Source organism: Lepidochelys kempii, chromosome 24 (genome assembly GCF_965140285.1).
Source record: "Lepidochelys kempii isolate rLepKem1 chromosome 24, rLepKem1.hap1, whole genome shotgun sequence".
NCBI lineage: Eukaryota > Metazoa > Chordata > Testudines > Cheloniidae > Lepidochelys > Lepidochelys kempii.
The window spans coordinates 17,770,386-17,792,230 of record NC_136403.1 but is presented as its reverse complement, the minus strand read 5'-3'; the positions used below and the strand labels follow the sequence as shown (position 1 = coordinate 17,792,230).

General features: G+C 54.8%; 2 protein-coding genes across 3 annotated transcripts; one reads left to right on the top strand and one right to left on the bottom strand.

The window, feature by feature from the left end:
• Positions 1 to 4,241: 4,241 nt before the first annotated feature.
• LOC140902508 (phospholipase A2 inhibitor gamma subunit B) lies at positions 4,242 to 10,922 on the top strand. 2 transcript variants are annotated; one of them, XM_073322655.2, is made up of 6 exons: positions 4,242 to 4,656; positions 7,343 to 7,470; positions 7,938 to 8,054; positions 8,774 to 8,926; positions 9,276 to 9,416; positions 10,580 to 10,922. In XM_073322655.2, exons 2-6 carry the CDS (start codon positions 7,422 to 7,424, stop codon positions 10,792 to 10,794), a joined length of 675 nt encoding a protein of 224 aa, XP_073178756.2. In that variant the 5' UTR covers positions 4,242 to 4,656; positions 7,343 to 7,421; the 3' UTR covers positions 10,795 to 10,922. The 2 variants fall into 2 exon arrangements, with proteins under 2 accessions (XP_073178756.2, XP_073178758.2); XM_073322657.2 differs by lacking the exon at positions 4,242 to 4,656 and adding an exon at positions 6,346 to 7,061.
• Positions 10,923 to 14,456: 3,534 nt separating this feature from the next.
• Positions 14,457 to 20,733, bottom strand: LOC140903010 (phospholipase A2 inhibitor NAI). The gene is made up of 6 exons (XM_073323642.1): positions 20,597 to 20,733; positions 19,899 to 20,005; positions 17,830 to 17,946; positions 16,426 to 16,578; positions 15,902 to 16,042; positions 14,457 to 14,834 (listed from the first exon to the last, which is right to left on the bottom strand). The coding sequence occupies exons 2-6, from the start codon at positions 19,996 to 19,998 to the stop codon at positions 14,620 to 14,622; spliced, it is 726 nt and encodes a 241-aa protein (XP_073179743.1). The 5' UTR covers positions 19,999 to 20,005; positions 20,597 to 20,733; the 3' UTR covers positions 14,457 to 14,619.
• Positions 20,734 to 21,845: the final 1,112 nt, after the last annotated feature.

Here is a 21,845-nt window from a genome sequence, read left to right as displayed (position 1 = left end):
CTTCCCCTCTACTTTGGAGACCAGCCCATCGGGTGATGGTTCCGACCTGGCTCTCCTTCCCCCTCTTTCTGGTTTGCCTGCCGTCCTGCCGGACCGTGTGTGTCCTTGAATGGAGTTGCTCTGCGAAGACCAAGCCACGTGTGAACAGAAAGCTGTTATTCTCTCATCAGGCGTCTCAACTGATTGTGCTGTTGTAGAATTCATCCTTCTCGTCACCCCGTCGGTCGTAGTTTTGGTGATCCAGCGAATTTTTATCCTTCTCCTGTAATGCCAAAGCTCAAACGCTGGAGTCGCCTCTCGGTGTTCTTTCTAAGGACATCTGGACAGGGGGCCAAACACACGCAGCACTGCAGCAGATGTGGCCCTTTTAACTTCCGACGACACAGAAGTCGTGGGAAGTTGTTGGATGCAGTTTTTGCAAGCTGTGTCCTTCTCCTGATTGCTTCCTCCCCTCTTCAGTTGTGTGTTATTAGGTTCCCTAAAGAGGGGAAACTATTAATTTGTTTCACCACTTGAGCATCAAGACACAGGTGTTGCCTTCCATGTGCATTTTATGTATTACCATACTTTTTGTCTTCCTATCATAGAATCATAGAATATTAGGCTTGGAAGGGACCTCAGGAGGTCATCTAGTCCAACCCCCTGCTCAAAGCAGAACCAACCCTAATTAAATCATCCCAGCCAGGGCTTTGTCAAGCTGGGCTTTAAAAATCTCTAAGGATGGAGATTCCACCACCTCCCTAGGTAACGCATTCCAGGGCTTCACCACCCTCCTAGTGAAATAGTGTTTCCTAATATCCAACCTAGACCTCCCCCACTGCAACTTAAGACCATTACTCCTTGTTCTGTCATCTGCCACCACTGGGAACAGCCGAGCTCCATCCTCTTTGGAACCCCCCTCAGGTAGTTGAAGGCTGCTACCAAATCCCCCCTCACTCTTCTCTTCTGCAGACTAAACAATCCTCAGCCTCTCCTCATAAGTCATGTGCTCCAGCCCCCTAATCATTTTTGTTGCCCTCTGCTGGACGCTTTCCAATTTGTCCACATCCCTTCTGTAGTGGGGGGCCCAAAACTGGACACAATACTCCAGATGTGGCCTCACCAATGCCGAATAGAGGGGAATAATCACTTCCCTCGATCTGCTGGCAATGCCCCTACTTAGACATCCCAAAATGCCATTGGCCTTCTTGACAACAAGGTCACACTGTTGACTCATATCCAGCTTCTCGTCAACCGTAACCCTAGGTCCTTTTCTGCAGAACTGCTGCCGAGCCATTCGGTCCCTAGTCTGTAGCGTTGCATGGGATTCTTCTTTCCTAAGTGCAGGACTCTGCACTTGTCCTTGGTGAACCTCATCAGATTTCTTTTGGCCCAATCCTCCAATTTGTCTAGGGCCCTCTGTATCCTATCCCTACCCTCCAGCGTATGTACCTTTCCCCCCAGCTTAGTGTCATCTGTGAACTTGCTGAGGGTGCAATCCATCCCATCATCCAGATCATTAATAAAGATATTGAACAAAACCGGCCCCAGGACTGACCCCTGGGGCACTCCGCTTGATACCAGGTGCCAAATGAACATCGAGACGTTGATCACTACCCGTTGAGTCCGACAATCTAGCCAGCTTTCTATCCACTGTGACAGAGTTCCTCCTCTACCTTGGTGGGTCTTGCGCTTATTGGCGGATTTGCCCACATAGGAGCTTCACGGCAGCTCTCAGTTTGGCCATTTTTGAGAACCCACAGTCCAGATCAACTCCTCCTGTGTCTGACCAGGAGTTGGGAGGATTTGGGGGGAACTCGGGCCCACCCTCTACTCCTGTTCCAGCCCAGGGCCCTGTGGATTGCAGCTGTCTGGAGTGCCTCCTGGAACAGCTGTGTGACAGCTACAACTCCCTGGGCTACTTCCCCATGGCCTCCTCCTGACACCTTCTTTATCCTCACCACAGGACCTTCCTCCTGGTGTCTGATAATGCTTGTACTCCTCAGTCCTCCAACAGCCGGCGTTCTCACTCTCAGCTCCTAGCGCCTCTTGCTCCCAGCTCCTTACACGCACACCACAAACTGAAGTGAGCTCCTTTTTAAACCCAGGTGCCCTGATTGCCTGCCTTATTGAGTCTAGCAGCTTCTTGATTGGCTGCAGGTGTTCTAATCAGCCTGTCTGTCTTAATTGTCTCCAGAAGGTTCCTGATTGTTCTGAAACCTTCCCTGTTACCTTACCCAGGGCAAAGGGACCTACTTAACCAGGGGCTAATATATCTGCCTTCTGTTGCTCTCCTGTAGCCATCTGGCCTGACCCTGTCACACCACCTTATAGTCCATTCATCCAATCCACACTTTTTTAATTTGCTGGCAAGAATACTGTGGGAGACAATATCAAAAGCTTTGCTAAAGTCAATTTATATCACGTCCACTGCTTTCCTCATATCCACAGAGCCAGTTATCTCATCATAGAGATCATCATATCGTTAATCCTCATTCCATATTTCTTGCTGTCTTTGCTCTCAAAAGGAAGCAGTGCTCTGAACTGGTTCCTTGGCGTGTCTTACGTTGTTGATGTCTGCGCTATTGACCTGCACGCCGTGGTCGGTGTCTTCTAAACATTCCCTCATTCTAACTTCTACCTATATGCTATATAGTTTCAATGATACAATGCAACCATGGGGTTCACCTCTTTGATGCTGCAGTACGCAGTTCACACTTCGTTCGGATTGCTGCTTTCTGTCCCCAGAACGAGCTTGTTATTAATTACAGATCTTGGAAGTCAATCCTATATTCTTCAAGAATATGTATCAACTTGTTGTGTTGGAGCTTATGAAATCCCTTCCCATACTCTACAAAATACTTCTTTCCCACACTACCATAAGATCCTCAGGGCAAAAATTGCCTCTCTCAAAGCCACTCCTCGGCAATACCCTGCTGGCTTCTGCTAATTCTTGTCTCAAGATGTGTCCATGTGCCAACAACTTTCCACAGATCTGTGAGTGTGCGGCTTATAGTTTGATGTTCTTCATAGTCTCTAGCATTATCAACCTTCGGTAGAGGAATACAGATTGACCTCTTGGAGTCCTCCAGAAGTTCTCCTGATATGTATATTTGATTGAGAAGTTCTGGCAGGCAAGTTTCTGAATTGTCCTTCAGGGATTGTAGCATTTCAACCACGATCCATTCCTCCCCAGCTACTTTCCCTTGCTTTATACTTTTTAGCGCTCTTTCTAGTTTCCACATTGTAATAGCCGGTGTTTTTTCTTCTCCAATTTCAATGCCTCTATCTTCCATTTTTTCAGGATCATCAAACATTCCTTCACGTATTCTATCCATCTTCCTAGGATGCTGTTGGCTTTGTGGCATCCTCTGACTTATTAGTTTTGATAGAGTTTGTTCCTTTTCTTAACTTCTCTCTTTGTCTCATGGTTCTTTTTGTGGTTCAATTAATCTCTTTGTGGTTGTGTCTAATATTCTTTGATTTCAAGGCTTCTTTGTTCTGACCATTTTTCATTTGCCTCTTTGCATGCTTTTGGGATGTGTTTGTGTATCTTTCGATCTCCCTCACTCCTCCGATCATTGCAATCTGTTCTTGCATTTATTATTGGATGGTTTAGGATAAATAATTTTTGTAAAGCTCCTTTTTGTGTTATTTTTTATTGCATGAGACCTTCGATTAGAAACCTCGTGTTTAGCAGAAGTCACTGGAGAAGATGCAGTTTTAGGAACCATCTAAAAAGGTCAGGAAACGAGAGGAGGTTTGTCAGACATGGGTTTTGAAGACAGTGGCCCAAAAGTCAAGGAACCAAGTAGGTGCTGATGGAGGTGTCAGATGGTGCCGTTATCTTGGCCCTGCCCGCAATTAGGAATCTAAGGCTGCTCTTTTCAAATTTTATTTTTGTAATTGTAAAAAAAAAAAAAAAAAAATTGTAAATGGGGGGGTTTTACCCTGTAATCTAAAATTTTCTTCACAATTTACAAATACTGAGCCGAGAATGGGCCTAAACTGCATTTGGCGAAGTGTTTGGTTGAGCATTTTGGTTGGTTGGTTTTTGCACGCTGTTCAATTTATTTCAGGAGACTTTTCAAGACAAGCGAACACTATTGTGAAAGGATTGGAATCATAAATCTTCTATACAGTATTTTGTAATTCTTATTCCAGTAGATCTCTTCTCCTTTGGCTAAGGTAAAGCCGAATGGTTAAGTTGAGAGGTGTATGCCAGATGTTACAATTTGTGCAAAAGGCCTTATTCTAGTCTATATAGGTTTTTATACCACGTCTATCACTGTAGTGTCTGAGTGTCTTCCAGAAGTCCTGCCACCCTGTCCCTGGTGTGACCGGCTACCCTATGTTGCCATCCCAAGCCTTCCAAGGGGAGTTGGTTTCACTCATCCCTCTAACTCGATTTTCCAGCAGGAAGGGAGGAGAATTTGACAGTGTGCTCAGACGCCCAAAGGATGGGCAGGGCCAGCGAGGGGAATAGAATCTAATAGACTCTCCCAGCAGAAGCGAGCGAATCTAAGTTCTCATATTGCATCACAGCACATAACTGAGCCCTTCTATAAAAAGAGAGAGACAGAGACAGGACAGAGCGAGAGACGGGTACAGCTTTTCTGCTCTAAAGAATTAGCCACCGACTTCACCCGAGACCCACTTTACTCCAAGGAACTTTTGGTAAGTGATACCCCTCTGGTCTGTTGGTGCTCTAACCACTGGACATCACTCCCCTCCCAGAGCCAGGGAGACAGCCCAGGAGTCCTGGCTTGGAGCCCTGCCCTCCTCTATCGCACTAGACCCCACTTCCTCCCATACCCAGGGAGAGAACACAGGAGTCCAGGCTCCCAGCTGCCCCTCCCCGCTCTATCCACTAGACTCCACTCCCTTTCCAGAGCTGGGGACAGAACCCAGGACTCCTGGCTCCCAGCCCCACTCCTCCACCACACACATTGTACTGATGGCAAGAGCCGGCATGCGATCCCAGCATCTGATGGGTGTGGTGGGGTTGTCTCAAAGGGGAAGCACCAGTAAGTGCAAACAGCTGCCTAAACCTGAGGGGTGGGGTGGGGTGAGAGAGCCGCCCGCTGCCACACGGGGTAAATTTACTCCCGGGTCAATTCTTGGACTCCTTCAACCAGGGAGATCTGCTCTGTCCCCCCGTCACGGGGTTCAGTCCCCGCGAGTGGTGCCTCCTGCTGGCCGTCCCGGGGATTAGCTCCGCCAGGCGCCGCGTTCTCCTCCAGCGTCTCTCTCTCTCCAGCAGCCTCCTCTTCACGACTCAGCCCTCCAGCCGGGTCACCGTGCGTGTCCCCCCGCCCCTTCCAGGGTATCCAATTCCCTCTTGACCAATGCACTCAGCATCAGCAGCCGGGAGGGGGGCCCGGGCCCACCCTCTAATCCAGCTCCCGGCTCAGGGACCACGTAGTCAGCAGCCAAATTTGGCACTATCCCATTCGCCGCTGCTTTCCCCCGGAGCCTTCTCCTACCTCCTAACTCTCCCCACTCCTCGGGGTTTGCCAGTCCTAAACTCCCTCCTGTGGGCCACCTTCCTTTAGCCCCCACCACACCCCCTCACACACACACCCCCCCGGCCCTTGCCAGGGAGCCTGGGGCAGAACGAAGCATGAGGGAGGCGGAGTGCCCAGCCACATGGGGGAAACTGAGGCAGCTGCAGAGCACTGGCAATGCCATGACACCCTCCAAGGGTGGGAAGTGCCCAAGCGCAGTGCACAGAGGTGGGGGGCAGAGGCAGCTGCCGCCAGGAAGGAGGGGGGATGTCTCCCCCCCGTCTGCCTGATGGTCTGTGACGAGTGACCCCGAGGCACCACTGCCGGGTGGTGCGGGGAACAAAACCCCATCTCCTTGGGGGGAGGGGTCAGTAGTTTTCCCCTCCCCCTGGGGGCCCCCACAGCATCACCCCAGATTCCCCAGGGGGAGGGGAGGCCGTCCAGAGGGGGGCTGTGGCAGGGCGGACGAGGTCTGGAGGCCCCCTGCTGGAGGCCTCATGGCCCTGCCTCACCCTACCCCAGAGTAGAACAGAGAGAAGTCCTCCAGGCAGCCGAGAGTGGCTGCAGAGGAGCGGCCAATCAGAGGGGCTGATGGAGCAGCCAATCCGGGGCCAGAAGGGCCCTATATAAGACAAGTAGCAGCGCAGAGAAGGTCAGTTCCTGCCTGGAGTGTGATGAGGGAGGATTGGGAGCCTGGCTGGCTAGACAAGTGGCAAGCCATGGGCAGCTCACCGCAGAGAGCTCACCGGGCAGGCCCAGCGAAGGCTGCCAAAGACCGGGCGCCTTGCTGGCTGGCTGGGTAGAGCAGCAGCAGGACCATGAAAATGTCAGTGCGGGCAGGCCGAGCCCCGGGGGCTGAGCCCCGGGGGCTGAGCCCAGGACCTGGCTGGACCAGGCGAGGGTACCGAGATGGGCCCTGCGGGTCTGGTGGCAGACTGAGCCCGGGGAGGGGTGCTGAAAAGGACACCCGCTGCGGGTGCCGAGACAGGCCCCGGCTGGGTGGTTGAAGAAGGCAGTGCTTCGGGGGAGAAGCCTCTGAGCTACAGCCCCATACCAGGGCCGTGATAAGAACTCGGGACTGTATACCCCGGAATGGGGGACAGCGTTTGCGGCTCAGCCGGAGGGCTGAGCGGCCGAAGACCAGCCGAGAGAACCAGCGGCAGGGGGGTGATCGCGAAAGGTAGACGCCACCCTAATGTAAGACCAAAAAAGAAAAGCAGGTCACACCTAACCGAGAGCAAGGGAGCCAGCCATGAGAGGTGGGTGCTTCCCCCCCCCCCCAGGAAGAACTGTGTTTGCAGGCCCTATCGGCCAGAGAAAAGGGGCACACATGAGAGGCGGGTCCTGACACACAAAGGAATTTGGCTCTGGAGGAGGGATAAGGGGTCCCTCCGCTGTCAAAACTCAGGTGTGGCTGAGAGCTGCTTTACGGGGAGTTGGCCATTGTGTGTCGAGGACCAATGGAAAGCTATCGCTTTAAAAGTGTGGGCGGGGAGTGGAGTTTCCTTGCCCTGCTGACAGTCTTGGGGGCTCCAGGGGGAAGCATGGGACCAGAAGCAATCTGGAAGAAACAAGGTGGGCTGAGTTCTCTCTCACCCTGTGGTAGGGAGCAGCCTGCTTTGTCTCTCTCGTGTATGTGGTTGCTGCGTACGATTGTTCTGGATCCCCAGAAACAGTCACCTTATGCTACAATCTTCCAGCAGGAGTATTTGAGTTTGTCTCTGACTGTTCCGGGTGGGTGCTGCGAATGTACCAGCCATAAAGCGGGTTAGAGGTGCGGTTACTCCAGAGCTGTGGCTAACGGCTCTGTGATTCCACCCACCCTGTCGACCGGCTCATGCATGATCTCATTTCAGCCCCTCTGTGATCAATCCCCTGGCTGGAGATTTGGCTGCATCACAGACCCCAGCGCCGATCTCCTGCTTCCCCATCACCATGGAAGCTTCTCTTGCCGTCTGCCTCCTCGCTGCTCTCCTGGCGACGGGTGAGTGGGGTCTGTTCCTACAGGGGCTGATTTCCTAACTTCTCCAACGTGCCAACAGCTCAGAGCCACCTGTCGGGTGAAACTGTTACTGAACGTAGCCGAAAAGCAGCCACAGAATAACGGCGGCTGAGCTGGGGGCGGCTGAGTGACAACGTCGGAGGAGGAGAGGGCTGGAAGTCACAAAGTCCCCGTGACGGCGAGTGAAACAATGGGAGGAAATATTTATACTTGGCACATTTCAGAGCTGGCCAGAGGCCAAGGGCTTTCTTGGCAGGGGATTGTCTCTGCTCTGGAAGGCAGATCTGAATTCCAGTAACATGAGCTCAAGACGATATAAAAGGCATTTCTGCAGGATTCCCATGGCCGTAGCTCCGTTGGTATCGATGGGGCCAGATCCCAGCTGGGGTCAGTTAAATTCAAGGGAAGGGACAAATCTAGACGCGTCATGTTCTCTCTCCTTCCCCCAGGGTCCTGCCTGCAGTGTGAGGTTTGTGCAGGCCAAGGAACCAGCTGCATGGGCGCCATGCAGACCTGCCCAGCTGGGCAGGAGTCTTGCGCCATCGCTCGGACAGTAACCACATTGGGTAGGTGAGAGGGACCTTAACCAACCTGGGTCAGCGAACAGGCTGGGGAGCCAGGACGCCTGGGTTCTAGTCCCTCCTCTGGGGCTGGGACTTCAGCCCAGATCCCTCCCCCCCTACGGTCGTGCCTGGCTCCCTGGCCTCCGGGGTGCGTGTCTCTGTTTCCCCTCTTGAAGCCGTCCCCTACTGTATGAAATAGTTAAACATGCCCTGGGACCTGATCACCCACGTCCACAGGCAGCGTCCGACCCACTGGGCTCCTGAGTGTCTGGGGGCCACCCTGCCCCCATCTCCTCCTCGACTGGGCTTTGTGCAGGGCCTGATCCAGTGGGCATGCTCTGAGGGCGTCTCCTGGATCAGGCCCCGCAGGTGATATCGGCGGGGAACGCCTCGTTTGGAAATCCCACCGTGGCTAAGGGGTGAGCTGAATGCCCAGTGTCAGGATCTTGGCAGCCTGGCATGTACCCACTGGTGGGAACTTTGGTAACAAAAGGACTTAATGGGCAGAAGATTTGGGGCCCCCAGGGTTATGCGGCACGTGAGTGGGGAGCAGAAGGATCTAAATGTTGGATTTAGGTGCTGAAATGGCTTTCTCTAGCCCTGCGGGACCTCAGTTTCCCCATGGGTAGAGGAAGGCTAATGGCACCTGGGCATCGTTGTGAAATGGGCGTCAGTGGGGTGGGAGTGGAAGGGGAATAAATCTGTCTTCTCCTTCTGTGCAGCGGGAGTGAACACCCAGAGCATTCACAAGCACTGTGTGACGTCCAGCCAATGTAAAGCCGGCCACGTCTCGATGAATTTTGGGAAGGGAATGACAACAAGGACGAGCATCGCCTGCTGCGTGGGAGACACCTGCAAAGCAACCATTGTTATAGGTACCTCTCCCCAGCCCCATCTCTCCTGCCCCACGTTACCTTCCCGGGCCTGGTGCTCCCGCCCTGCAGGGGGCGCCCCATGGAATAACCCTGAGCCCCCGGCTGGGCGGAGTTTGGTGGGCGGGGCTCTAGGCTGCCCCCAGCTGTGAACCCAGCTGGCCCCACCTGGGGCGGGGTCCAGGGCTCCCTGCTGCAAACCCCTCCCCTGCTCCCGGGGTCCCCGGAGCTACAGCGCCCCCTGGAGGGGGCCCCCGGGGCTGAGCTCTGCAGCCCCCAGCTGCTCTCCCGGCCCCGACCCGTCCTGGGGCTCATCCCCCGAGCTGACTGCGTTTGCTCCGCTTCTTCCCAGTGCCCCCGGCCGACCCCAAACCCAATGGCCGGAGCTGCCGGGGCTGCTACTCTCTGACCTCTGAGCAATGCCGTGAAGAGACCATACAGTGCACTGGATCCGAGACCCAGTGTCTTGACACTGCTGGGACCATAACATCTGGTAACTTCCGTTCATTTATTCTGGGGTTATTTTTCTTTTGGCTCCCCCCCCCCCCCGCTCCCCATAGGGCAGAAGCGAGACGCTGTGTCAGTCCCACAAGGCCAGGGGTTCGCAAACTGTCGTGACCCTGTTTTAATGGGGCCACCACCTGGGTGGTGGGGCTCAGTTTACGGCCCCTCCTCCCCTGTGCTGGGGATGAAGCACTTGGGCTTCGGCTTTGCCCCCCTCCGCGCCTTCCCCCCCCAGGGCATTGGGGCTCGGGCGGGCTCAAGCTTTAGTTCCCCTTCCTGGGGTTGTGTAGGAACTTTTGTTTTCAGAAGGGGGTCGCGGTGCAATGAAGTTTGAGAACCGCTGCGCTAGGTAAAAGGATCGGCTGCAGATCAGGACACCTGGGTTCTGTTCCCAGTGCTGGTCCCCGGTGTGATCTTGGACCAGTGTCTTCCCCTCCCTGTGCCTCTGGTTCTCCTCCATCCATTGCCTGTCTATAGGTTAGTCTCTAAGCTTTTCATGGTAGGGCCTGGCTTAGTCCTGGGATGCCCTGATGTGCCAGGTACTGGACTGACCCCTGAGATCGGAGTCCTCTTCTGCCAGATGCCAAAGACTCCTTGTAAGAAACAGTCCCTGCTGCCAAAGAACCGGCAATCTGAACAGACAAAGGATCGTTCTCCCCATTTTAAAGATGGGGGAAACTGAGGCATAGAGTCGTGCCGTGACTTGCCCAATGTCAAGGCCCAATGTCACATAGGAAGGCTGTGGCAGGGAATTGAACCTAGTTTTGTGGAGTCCCAGTGTGGTGCCATAACTCACTGCAAAGCCACCCTGCTTAGAGATCCCAGCCCTGCCACCAGCACTGAGCTGCTGCTTTGTAGATGAGTGGTGTGGCTAATACAGGCCTGATCCATTATGAATGCCTTTGATCGGCTCTAAGTGACATGCTCCAGGACACGGTGTGTCTGCCACAGAGCAGAGGAGAAGCGGGAGGCCATCCAGGCTCAGACAGGCTGGGGGGAGCAGAGCAGACAGGGAGATGGAGGCTGTGGGGGAGCTTGGCAGGGTCCTGGGGGCGGGGGGGGGAGGCCATTGTCCTAGTCCAGCTTGAGGAGTGGAGCTGCTCCCCTGACCACAATCGCTTGCTTCCCTCCCCCCCATGTCCCCCCTCCCAGCAGGTGGAAACCCAGTGCGGATGGTGATGAAGGGCTGCGTTTCCCAGTCCATCTGCGACCACCTACAAGTGGGTTCGGGGACCGTCGCAGGGATCCGTGCAAATCTAACCATGGCCAAATGCACAACGGTCTCCGTGGTGGGCGCGGCTCCGGGACCAGCCGGGCTCCTCCTCTCAGCCCTCGCTGGGCTCCTCCTGCTGACGCTTCTGTCCTGATTCCCACCCGGTGCAACAGCCCCACTGCACTGAAATCCACCCTGGAGCCTGCGTTAGCCCCTCTCCCCGCCAGGGCTTCCCAGCTGGACTCACTTCCCCTGGATATTGTTGCACTGAATAAAACACACTGGAGAGCAAACTCTGGATTTGTTGTTTCTCTGTTTAATTCTCACGAGCGGGGCCGTCAAGAAGCCGGGTAAGAACGGAAGCGTGGCCGCCGTGCATCAGGTGAATGGTGCAGTTAGTCCTGTGCCCGACATGGGGCACAAGGAGCCGCCCGCAGGCTCAGCCAAGCGGCCGTAGCAATCCAGGGGCTGCGGCAGGGCAGTCAGGAGCATCAGCACCGGGAGCGAGGCCATGGGGAGGAGACCGGGCGGGAGCTCCCCAGCCTCAGGCAGCCAACACGGTGCCGGGGGTGCTGCTCTGTGGGGCCTGCGATTGCAACTCTAAACCCTCCCTCTGGAGCTGCTGCCACAGCTCAGCCCCAGGCCGGGCAGTAACCTGCCCCCAGCTTTTCTGTCCCAGGTCCCCTCTGTGCCAGGCAGGGAATGCAGCCCCTTCCCCAGACTCATCCATGGGGTGGGGGCGGGCTGAGCTCATGCACCCCTGTTGGCCGGGGAATGCCTCTGCTGGGCTCAGCACTCCCTCCCTGCTAGGCTGCCCCTGTGTAGGCCTGAGACCTTATCTCCCCCCCCCCCCTCCAATATTAAACCAGCCTTGTGTGGGGGGGAAACTCAGGGAGTTCACCACTAAAATTTGAAAAAAAGAATGTTCTGGTCCTGATAAAGCCCCGCCCCCCCAAGGGTGTCCCTAACGAAAGTGTTAACCACCAAGGTTGTAAAGTAAAGACGCCCAGGGGCTGGGAAATTAGGGAGGATACAGATAAACTCCAGCCAGAGTCTTTATGCTGACCATCTGCATAAGCAGAGAAGGTCACAACGAAGTGGCATAGTGTGACAAAGCAGGAGTGTTCTTAATGTTTCCTCTGAATAGTGTGGGGGTGCCTCAGTTTCCCCTAGGCAGTTCTTAAGGAACTAGGTGGTGGGATAAGGGTGTATGATCATTGCAGAGCCCTAGAGGGCAGGTGTGTGCAGGGGTCTGGACACAGACAATGGCCGACACCCTGTTTCCTGGCCACTGATGGCCTGGGCCCTTCCCCTTGCAAGGTGAGAGCTAAAGGGTTGGAGAACAAAGGAATCAGGTGACCTCCTGGCCCAGGAAAGGGACAAAGCCCAGAGGAGGGGGGGCTGGAGGGAGTTTCAGTTCGGGGCTGGCTGGGACATGGAGTGAAGGGCAGACGTGGTTGTCTAGCTCACTGCCCCCCAAAATGGACCTAGCTGAGGGGTCCTTTTCTCTGCACCTACAAGCTCTGTTTTAGATCATAGAATATCAGGGTTGGAAGGGACCCCAGAAGGTCATCTAGTCCAACCCCCTGCTCAAAAGCAGGATCAATTCCCCAATTAAATCATCCCAGCCAGGGCTTTGTCAAGCCTGACCTTAAAAACTTCTAAGGAAGGAGATTCCACCACCTCCCTAGGCAACGCATTCCAGTGTTTCACCACCCTCCTAGTGAAAAAGTTTTTCCTAATATCCAACCTAAACCTCCCCCACTGCAACTTGAGACCATTACTCCTTGTCCTGTCCTCTTCCACCACTGAGAATAGTCTAGAACCATCCACTCTGGAACCACCTCTCAGGTAGTTGAAAGTAGCTATGAAATCCCCCCACATTCTTCTCTTCTGCAGACTAAACAATCCCAGCTCCCTCAGCCTCTCCTCATAACTCATGTGTTCCAGACCCCTAATCATTTTTGTTGCCCTTCGCTGGACTCTTTCCAATCCATCCACATCCTTCCTGTAGTGTGAGGCCCAAAACTGGATACAGTACTCCAGATGAGGCCTCACCAACGTCTAATAGAGGGGGACGATCACGTCCCTCGATCTGCTCACTATGCCCCTACTTATACATCCCAAAATGCCATTGGCCTTCTTGGCAACAAGGGCACACTGCTGGCTCATATCCAGCTTCTCGTCCACTGTCACCCCTAGGTCCTTTTCTGCAGAACTGCTGCCGAGCCATTTGGTCCCTAGTCTGTAGCTGTGCATTGGGTTCTTCCGTCCTAAGTGCAGGACCCTGCACTTATCCTTATTGAACCTCATCAGATTTCTTTTGGCCCAATCCTCCAATTTGTCTAGGTCCCTCTGTAGCCTATCCCTGCCCTCCAGCGTATCTACCACTCCTCCCAGTTTAGTATCATCCGCAAATTTGCTGAGAGTGCAATCCACACCACCCTCCAGATCATTTATGAAGATATTGAACAAAACCGGCCCCTGGACCGACCCTTGGGGCACTCCACTTGACACCGGCTGCCAACTAGACATGGAGCCATTGATCACTACCCGTTGAGTCCGACAATCTAGCCAGCTTTCTACCCACCTTATAGTGCATTCATCCAGCCCGTACTTCTTTAACTTGCTCTCCATGTTCCTGTCGTCTAATAAACCTCTGTTTTACTGGCTGGCTGAGAGTCACGTCTGACTGCAGAGTTGGGGGGCAGGACCCTCTGGCTTTCCCAGGACCCCGCCTGAGCGGACTCGCTGTGGGAAGCGCATGGAGGGGCAGAGGATGCTGAATGCTCTGAGGTCAGACCCAGGAAGGTGGAGCCGGGGGAGCTGTGTGTCCTGAAGACAGGCTGCTCCCAGGGAGGAGACTGCCCCAGAGTCCTGCCTGGCTTCATGGGGAGCAGGTCCAGAGCATTGCCCGGGGACTCCGGGACACATAGCATGAGAGGATCCTGACTGGCCGCCAGGTGAATCTTGTCTGTATATTGGGAGTGGCGAGCCCAAGAGATTTGCTTGGTATGTGTGTTCTCTGTGTGTTCCTAGTAAATCGATGTTTAGAGCACAGCTGTGTAAGGCTTTTTCACTGGGAAAAGGATCCACAGACCCGTAAAGCCCCGAGGGAAAGTCAGGTACTTAAATTGACCAGGTTTCTTCCTGAGCCCTGTGGGTAAGGGTAGGTGCCTTACAGCCCAAGCCGTCGGTAGGAAAAGGGTGGGGGTGCCTAAATTGACCAGGTCACGCCTTGAGCCCTCGGTAGGGTATAGGTGGGGTGCCCTAGATTGTGCAGGTGACACTGGTGGAGAATGTGGGCAACCTAGGTCATCTCTACCAAACTGGTTGAGCCTTATATAGCCGTTGTGCCCTTCTGTGCCCTGCTACCACAGGCTCCGGTTCAGCGAGGTGCTGAAGCATGGTGCTTAATTTTAAGCACCTGACTTAGCCCCACAGGCTCATGTGCTTACATTTAAGCATGTGCTTGCGTGTTGGGTCAAAGCTTTTGAGACCAGGCTCTGTTCCCAGCTGGGCCACACAATCTCCCTTGCAGCTTTGGCCAACAGTTTCCCAAGTGGCCTGTAATTTGGGGGGACCTGCTGTAGGGGGCACTGCCGGGGTCAGTAGGGGCAGGACTTGGCTGTGATGACTATAAAGGAAGGTTCTTTACTGCAGATGCTGGATCCAGCCAGACCCTGGGGTCCCGCTGGGGGTTGTAGCTCCTGGCCTGTGCTGCCTCATTTCACCACTAGGGGTCACTGACTAATTAGCTTTTTGGCAGCCCCGCCCACGAGAATTGAAATTTCCCCACAACAAATTTCTAAAGACTTTGGTCTCCAGTTTCTTTTTATTAAGCGGAACAATATAAAGGGGAAGCGAATCCGGCCGGGAGCCCAGGGCCCCTGGGTGGGGAGAGCGGCTGCCGAGAGGGGCAGACAAAGGCAGCCGGGGTGTTACTGAGTGCAGCGTGGCCATTGCACTGGGTAGGGAATCAGGAGAGAAACTTCAGCAGGAGGAGCCCAGCGAGGGCTGGGAAGAGCAGTCTGGCTGGTCCCGGAGCTGTGTTGGTCGTGATGGGGGCTGGTGTGCATCTGGCCGTGGTTACATTTCTATGGATCCCTGCAAAGGACCCAGAACCCGCATTCACCTGGGCACAGATGTACTCAGTACCACAGCCCTTTACGACGGTCTTTGTGGCAGATACACCTGCATGAAGGGGAGGAAAGGAGGTGATCAGTGTGAGCCCGCAGCTCCTTTCCTTGAACTGGACCGGACACAACAACCTGCCCCTCCTCAGCTCTGCCCCTGTGAGCCCCGCCTAGGCCCCCCACAGCCTTCCCTTTGGCTCTGCGGTCCCTATCACGTCTCTCCCCTCTCCTTTACTGTGACACAGACTCACTGTGTGTCCTTCAACAAGTCACTTGCAGCCAGATCTAGAGCACACTGAGGATACCCAGGTTGGATATGGCCTGTATTAGCCACGCTACTCATGCTACAAAGCAGCAGCTCCCTGTTGGTGAGGGCGGCTTCATAATGAGTTACGGCACCATGGTGGGATCCTGCAAAACTGGAGTCGATTCCCAGCCCTGCCACAGCCTTTCTGTGTGACCTTGGGCAAATCATGGCATCACTCTCTGCCTCAGTTTCCCAGTCTCTGAAACTGGGAGAATGATCCCCACTATAGCTACAGAGATTGTGTAACGCCGACAGACACCGGGTGTCGGCGGGCGGGATTGAACCTGGGACCTCTGGAGCTTAGTGCATGAGCCAAAAGCCAACTGGCTGTTAGCTAAGGCTGTAAACACTTTCTCACTAAGTGGTCTCGGTGCCGCTACAGGGGACAAGAGACCACACCCAGGTGGTGGGGGAGTTACAGTTGCAGGATCTTTGGGGCATGGACTGTATCTCCCTATAAGTCTTTAGCGCCCAGCAGAGTATGGGTCCCTTATCTTCAGTGGGGGTCTGTTCAGTGCCCGGCATGACTGGGTCTCCCAATACTAAACCAATCCCTGCCACGAAGAGCTTAGAGACTACACTATTGACAGGCAATGGATGGAGGAGAACCAGAGGCCCAGGGAGGGGGAGACACTGGCCCAAGGTCACACCGGAGGCCAGCGCTGGGAACAGAACCCAGGTGTCCTGATCTGCAGCCGATACCTTTATTTAGCGGACCACACGCAGCATCTCGGTCCTGCCCTCGGGGGTGGGCGGGGAGGGAGGGAGGGGCAAACAGCAAAGGAAAAATAACCCCAGAAGAAATGAATGCAAGTTACCAGATATTTGGGGCTCGGCGATGTCGACACACTGCTTCTCGATTCCAGCACACGCTATGGTCTCTTCACGGCATTGCTCAGAGGATGGAGCGTAGCAGCCAGGGCAGCTGTGGCCATTGGGTTTGGTGTCGGCCGGGGGCACTGGGAAGAAGCGGAGCAAACGCAGTCAGCTCGGGGGACGAGCCCCAGGACGGGTCGGGGCCGGGAGAGCAGCTGGGGGCTGCACAGCTCAGCCCCGGGGGCCCCCTGCAGGGGGAGCTGTAGCTCCGGGGACGCCGGGGGCAGCAGGGGCAGGGGAGGGGTTTGCAGCAGGGAGCCCTGGACCCTGCCCGGCCGGGGGTCAAATGGGTTCACACCTGGTGGGAGCCTAGAGCCCCGCCCACTAAACTCCACCCAACCGGTGGGTGAGTGTTATTCCATGGGGCGCCCCTGCACGGCGGGAGCACCAGGCCCGGGAAGGTAACATGGGGTAGGTTCCAGGCAGCAGGAGGTGCAGGGGATGGGGGAGGAGACGGGAGATGTACCTTTAACAGGCTCTGGTGTGCAGGACTCTGTCATGCAGCAGGCGATGCTCGTCCTTGTCATCATTCCCTTCCCAAAATTCATCGAGACGAAGCCGACTTTACATTGGCTGGATGTCGCACAGCCCTTGAAAATGGTCTGGGTCTTCTCTCCCACTGCACAGGAGGAGAAAACAGAGATTTTTCCCCCTTCCACTCCCACCCCATTGACGCCCATTTCACAATGATCTCCATGAGCCATTAGCCCTCCTCTATGCATGGGGAAACTGAGGCACAGAGAGGGAAAGTGACTCACCCGAGGTCCTGCAGGGCTAGACAAAGCCATTTCAGCACCTAAATCCAGCACTTAGATAGTCCTGCTCCCCACTCGGCTGCCGACAAACCCTTGGGGCCCCGAATCTCCTGCCAAAGTTCCCACCAGGAGGTACGTGCTGGGCTGCTGAGATCCTGATGCTGGGCGTCCAGCTCACCCCTTAGCCACGGCGGGATTCACAGACTTGGTGTTTCCCTGAAGGTCTCACCTGTGCGCCTGATCCAGGGGATGCCCTCAGAGCACAACCAATGGATCGGGCCCTGCAGAAAGCCCGCCAGGGGAGGAGATGGAGGTGGGAGGGGTTGCTCCCCCCGTATACCCAGGAGCCCAGTGAGTCGGATGCCCCCAGTGGACCTGGGGGATCAGGTTCCAGGGAATGTTTAACTGTTTCATACTATGTGGGGTGTCTTCAATAGGGGAGATGTACAGAGACCTGCCCGTAGGCCAGAGGGCCAGGCACAACCCTAGGAGGGGAGGGATCTGGGCTGAAGTCCCCACCCCAATTGGGGCTGAGTGCGGATTTGAACTTGGCTTCCCCAGGGACCAGCTTAGCGCCCAGCCATTGGGGTCTCCTGGCAGCCCCTCCTCTGCTGCTGGCATTAACAAGGAAGGGCTGACCCGGTTCAGATACCGGACTCCCGGTGAGGGGCTCCCGGCCGTGTACCCCAAGCAGAGCTGGATGTCTCCGTGCAGGTGGGACTTAGGGGCCAAACTTTGGGGGAGGGGCAAGGTTTAGGCCACACCCCTTTAATCGACATTTCCTATTGGCTGGCTTAGGTGGCTCCAGCTTGGCGGCCTCTGGTGCATCCCCTCCTCAGAAGCCTCCCTGTCCCTATGCACCGTACGGGGAGCCGGGCCCCGGCCCACTGGCTGGCGAGTCGCCTGGGGGTTTGGCATTGCAATGCTAAACCAAAGGCCCCATTGTGGAGCTAGCCACAGGTCTGCAATAGAACCCAGGTGTCCTGGCTCCTTAAATGCTGCTCAGACCCATCCACCCCACTCCCTTCCTGGATCTGAGATTCGGAGAGGACCCAGGCTACCCAGCTCCCCAGAATGTTCCCTGACCCACGTTGGGTAGGGTCCATCTCACCTACCGAGTATAGTTTCTGTCAGAACGACGCCACAAGAGTTTTGCCCAGCAGGGCAGGTCTGTAGGTCGCCCGTGCAGCTGGTTCCGTCTCCTTCACAATGTGGACACTGCAGACAGGCCCCTGGGGACGGAGCGAGAACATGACCCACCTGGATTTGTCCTGGGCTCTGCGGAGAAGCACCAGGTGCAGCTCCCTGGGGTCCCTCATCCACCGCGCTGCCCCAGTTTGTTCAATGGTCCCAGCTGGCTACAGACATTTCACGCTGCTCGGGGGCTGCATCTCCCCGGGATCGCTGCAGATCTTAGTTCCCCAGTGGGTTTTCCCACCTCACAAACCCCAGAGAGCTCCCCAGAGGGTGTGAGCTGGTCTCGCTCTCAGCAAGGGCCGATTGACACCTGCCATCGAGTCCAGTGCAGCTGCGCCCCCCTGACACCGGCTGGGCCCTGGCCCCATGGACACCAGCTGGGCCCTGGCCCCCCTGACACCGGCTGGGCCCTGGCCCCACTGACACCGGCTGGGGGGGTCACATAGAACTGCCCTTCATATTGCCTTGAGCTCCTGCTACTGAAATTCAGATCCGCCGCCTGTCTCACAACAGACAATGCCCACTCGAAATGTCCTTGGCCTCCGCCAGCTCCATCACAACTTGGTTCTTGTGATTTAAAGAATAAATATTTCCTCCCATGTCCACAATCGTTTCACTCACTGTCACGGGGACTGTGACTTCCAGCCCCCTCCTCATCGGATGTTGTCACTCAGACGTGTAAGCAGAGCCAGGATGGGCTCCACCCTGACACCTGGTGGTGAGGTGCGGCAAGTTGTGGAAAAGAACTTTAGGGGCTGATCTCATTTGCATAGGCACACCCTCCCCGCCTAGAATGAGGCCACAGCTGCCCAAATGGTCACTTTGGCTGCTGCGGGATCCCCAGTCTCTCTGTTATTGGGACAGGAAGAATGAAGTGTTATTATCCTGATTATGTGAATCAAGGACAGTGGAACTGTCCTTGGCCTTTTGTTATGATGGAGGGACTCGCCGTCAACTAAGTAGCACTCGCTAGGCAAGGGTCATGGGTTTCAAAAACTCTGTGAATGGAAAGAGGTTAGGGATGGGTATTAATACTTGGTGGTATGGGTCCCTTGGTGAGGGGCTCACATGCTAATTGCACGTCCTCCTCTCTCCACTGTGGAATATCAGAGCTAATTTTGATTCTGTTAGGAGTCTAGTTACAGGCTGCTGAGCTGAATTCCCTTTGGGCCAATGGTGCACCAGCCCTGAGGCTCCCCTCCTACAAGCTGAAATCACCAAAGAGCTGAACTGACGAAGAGTTGAAATCACTGAGTGTTGTGTTAAGCCATAGGGTGGAGTGGTTTGCGGGAGGCAGAGCGGCTGGTAGAGCAAAGCAGTTTGTCGGATGCCTGGAGCAGCTCATGGGGGTGGCTGGCAGAGCGGAGCCCCATGGAGAGGTGGGGCCCCTTAACTCTCCCCTTCCCCCATCTCCACCCAGGTTGGGAGGTAAAACTCTGCAGATAAATTTTTGTACTCTGGGGCTGCCTTAACCAGGGACAGAGACTTTTGGGTCATTGGACTTTGGGTGATTTGGGGTTGCTGGACTCAAGAACCAAAGGGAAAGGACATGCCCCAATTTGCTTGGGGTGGGTTTTTGCTCACGGGTTGTGTTATGAATCCTGTTGGTGGTGTTCCCCCAAAATAATGCCACATTGTTTCTCTCTGTTATTAAAAGGCTTTTTGCTACACTCAGGCTCTGTGCTTGGGAGAGGGGAAGTATTGCCTCTTGGGGGCCCCCAGCGGGGGTGGTATAGATTTGTCCCAGGTCACCGGGTGGGGGCTTGAGCCAGTTTTGCATTGTGTTATTGGAACGGAACCCCTAATCCTGACCCCGGCCCTTGTTGCTGCCAACTCTGACAGGCAGAAGGGTTACAGGCGACCCCAGCTTCCCTGTTATTCTGTGGCTGCTTTTTGGCTACGTTGAGGAACAGTTTCACCTGGTAGGTGGCTCTGAGCCATTGGTAAAGTTAGGAAATGAGCCCCTATAGGAACAGCCCCCACTCACCCGTAGCCAGGAGAGCAGCGAGGATGCAGACGGCAAGAGAAGACTGCATGGTGATGTGGCAGCAGTAGATCCTCCCTGGGGTCTTTGGAGGATTTTTCATAGAAGGGCTGAAATGAGATCAGAAGGGAACTTGCACATGCATGATTGGGCCAAAAGGATGGGGAGAGCCACAGAGCCATTTGCCACAGTTCTGGGGCAGCCACAGCTCTGACTCCTTCGTGGCTGGGTTTTTTGTGGCACGCACAGAGAGAAGTCAGAGAGAAACTTCAAATACTCCTGCTGGAAGGTTGCCCCATAGCATGACTTTGTTTCTGAGAATACAGCGACAGTACACGCAAGAACCAAAAAGAAGAGAGAGACAAAAGAGGCTGCTCCGTTTGACAGAGAGAGACAAAGCTGGCCACTCTATCAGTAGAGGGTGTCAAAGAAGGCTGCTCCCTACAGCCCTGAGAGATAGCTCCCCCAACCTGGGTCTTTTCCTGACTCCAAGAGGGGACTGGACCCCAGTGGTTAGAGAAGCGGGGCCAGGAGCCAGGACTCCTGGGTTGTCTCCCTGGTTCTGGGCGGGGAGTGCGATCTTGTGGCTGGAGCAGGGAGGGCTGGGGCCAAGACCAGGACTCCTGGGTTCTATTCTTGCTCTGGGAGGGAAGTGGCATCTAGCAGTTAGAGCACCAACGTACCAGAGGGATGTGACTTACCAAAAGTCGTTAGGGGCTTCAGGAAGAGTAAAGTTTGCTGGGGGTGGAGCAGCCGGATAGTTGAGTGAAGCAGAAAAGATGTACCAACGTCTGTCTCGTCTCCTTTTATAGAAGGGCTCTGGTACATGCACTGATGTAATGCACTTTTGTTTGGTTGTGTCCATAAGTTCCTAGACCCCTCCCCAGGCCCTGCCCCCACCCAACAGTGACACAATTTGAACACACAAACACGTTGAGCAATTCCCCATCCTTCCTGCTGAGAAACAAAGATGAGTGAAACTGCTTCCCCTTTAAATCTTGGGGGATGGGGGCAACTTGGGGAAGTGGGTCACACACTGGATGGGGTGGGAGGACTACTGGTCCGATTTCTGGCTTGCTCAGGGCATGTGGGTTAAGGGCAGGACTTCTGGGTCTCATTCCTGTCCCTGGGAAAAGTGGCGAGCTGCAGGTTAGAGGAGTGGGGGATGGGAGTGGCCAGGAGTCCTGGGTTCTGCAGAGTAGAGAGTAGGGTGTAGTAGTTAGAGCAGCGTGGGGTTGGGACTGGAAATCAGGGTCCCTCACTTCCATAGAAAGGTGAGTGGGGTCTAGTAGGTTAGAGCTGGGGGCAGGGCTGGGAGCCAGGACACTTGGGTTCTGATCCCCAGCTCTGGGGGAGTGCCTAGTGACTTGGAGCAGTGCGGGCTAGGGACTGTAGCCCAGTGGGCCAGCTTACCTGTATTATATTCATTGCTTTGTTATCCTGCTTTATTATATTTAGTATTAATGCAAAGAACCTGCAGGCTTTTCTCCTGTAAGATTTGGCTTTAGTAGATAGTGTGAAGCCTGAGGCCTATAACCTTTGGTATAGATAAATGTAAGTAACTCATAAGTTATAGGGAGCTGAAAGTGGTATGCCAGAGGGGGCATTTTATCCAAAATCCCGACATCAGCCACCCACAGAACATCGCTGACGCCAGCATCCAGAAAGTTCGGGACAGAGCCTCCCACCGCAACGGTGGCCATGACAGCAAATTGACATGTATGCTAAGAGCGTAACATCATACATATACTAACCGATAGAAAACGGACCCCTTAAGGGAAGAAAATGCAAACCAGGACCACTATTGAATATGCATCGGTCATGGCAGCGTCAGCGTGACCGACTATAAAAGTAACATCCCAGGGGCAGCGGATGGGCTGGAGAGACGTAGACCTTGGGGAGGAAAGACGAGGACGATAACGGGGATGAGAAAGATAACGGTTAAGTATG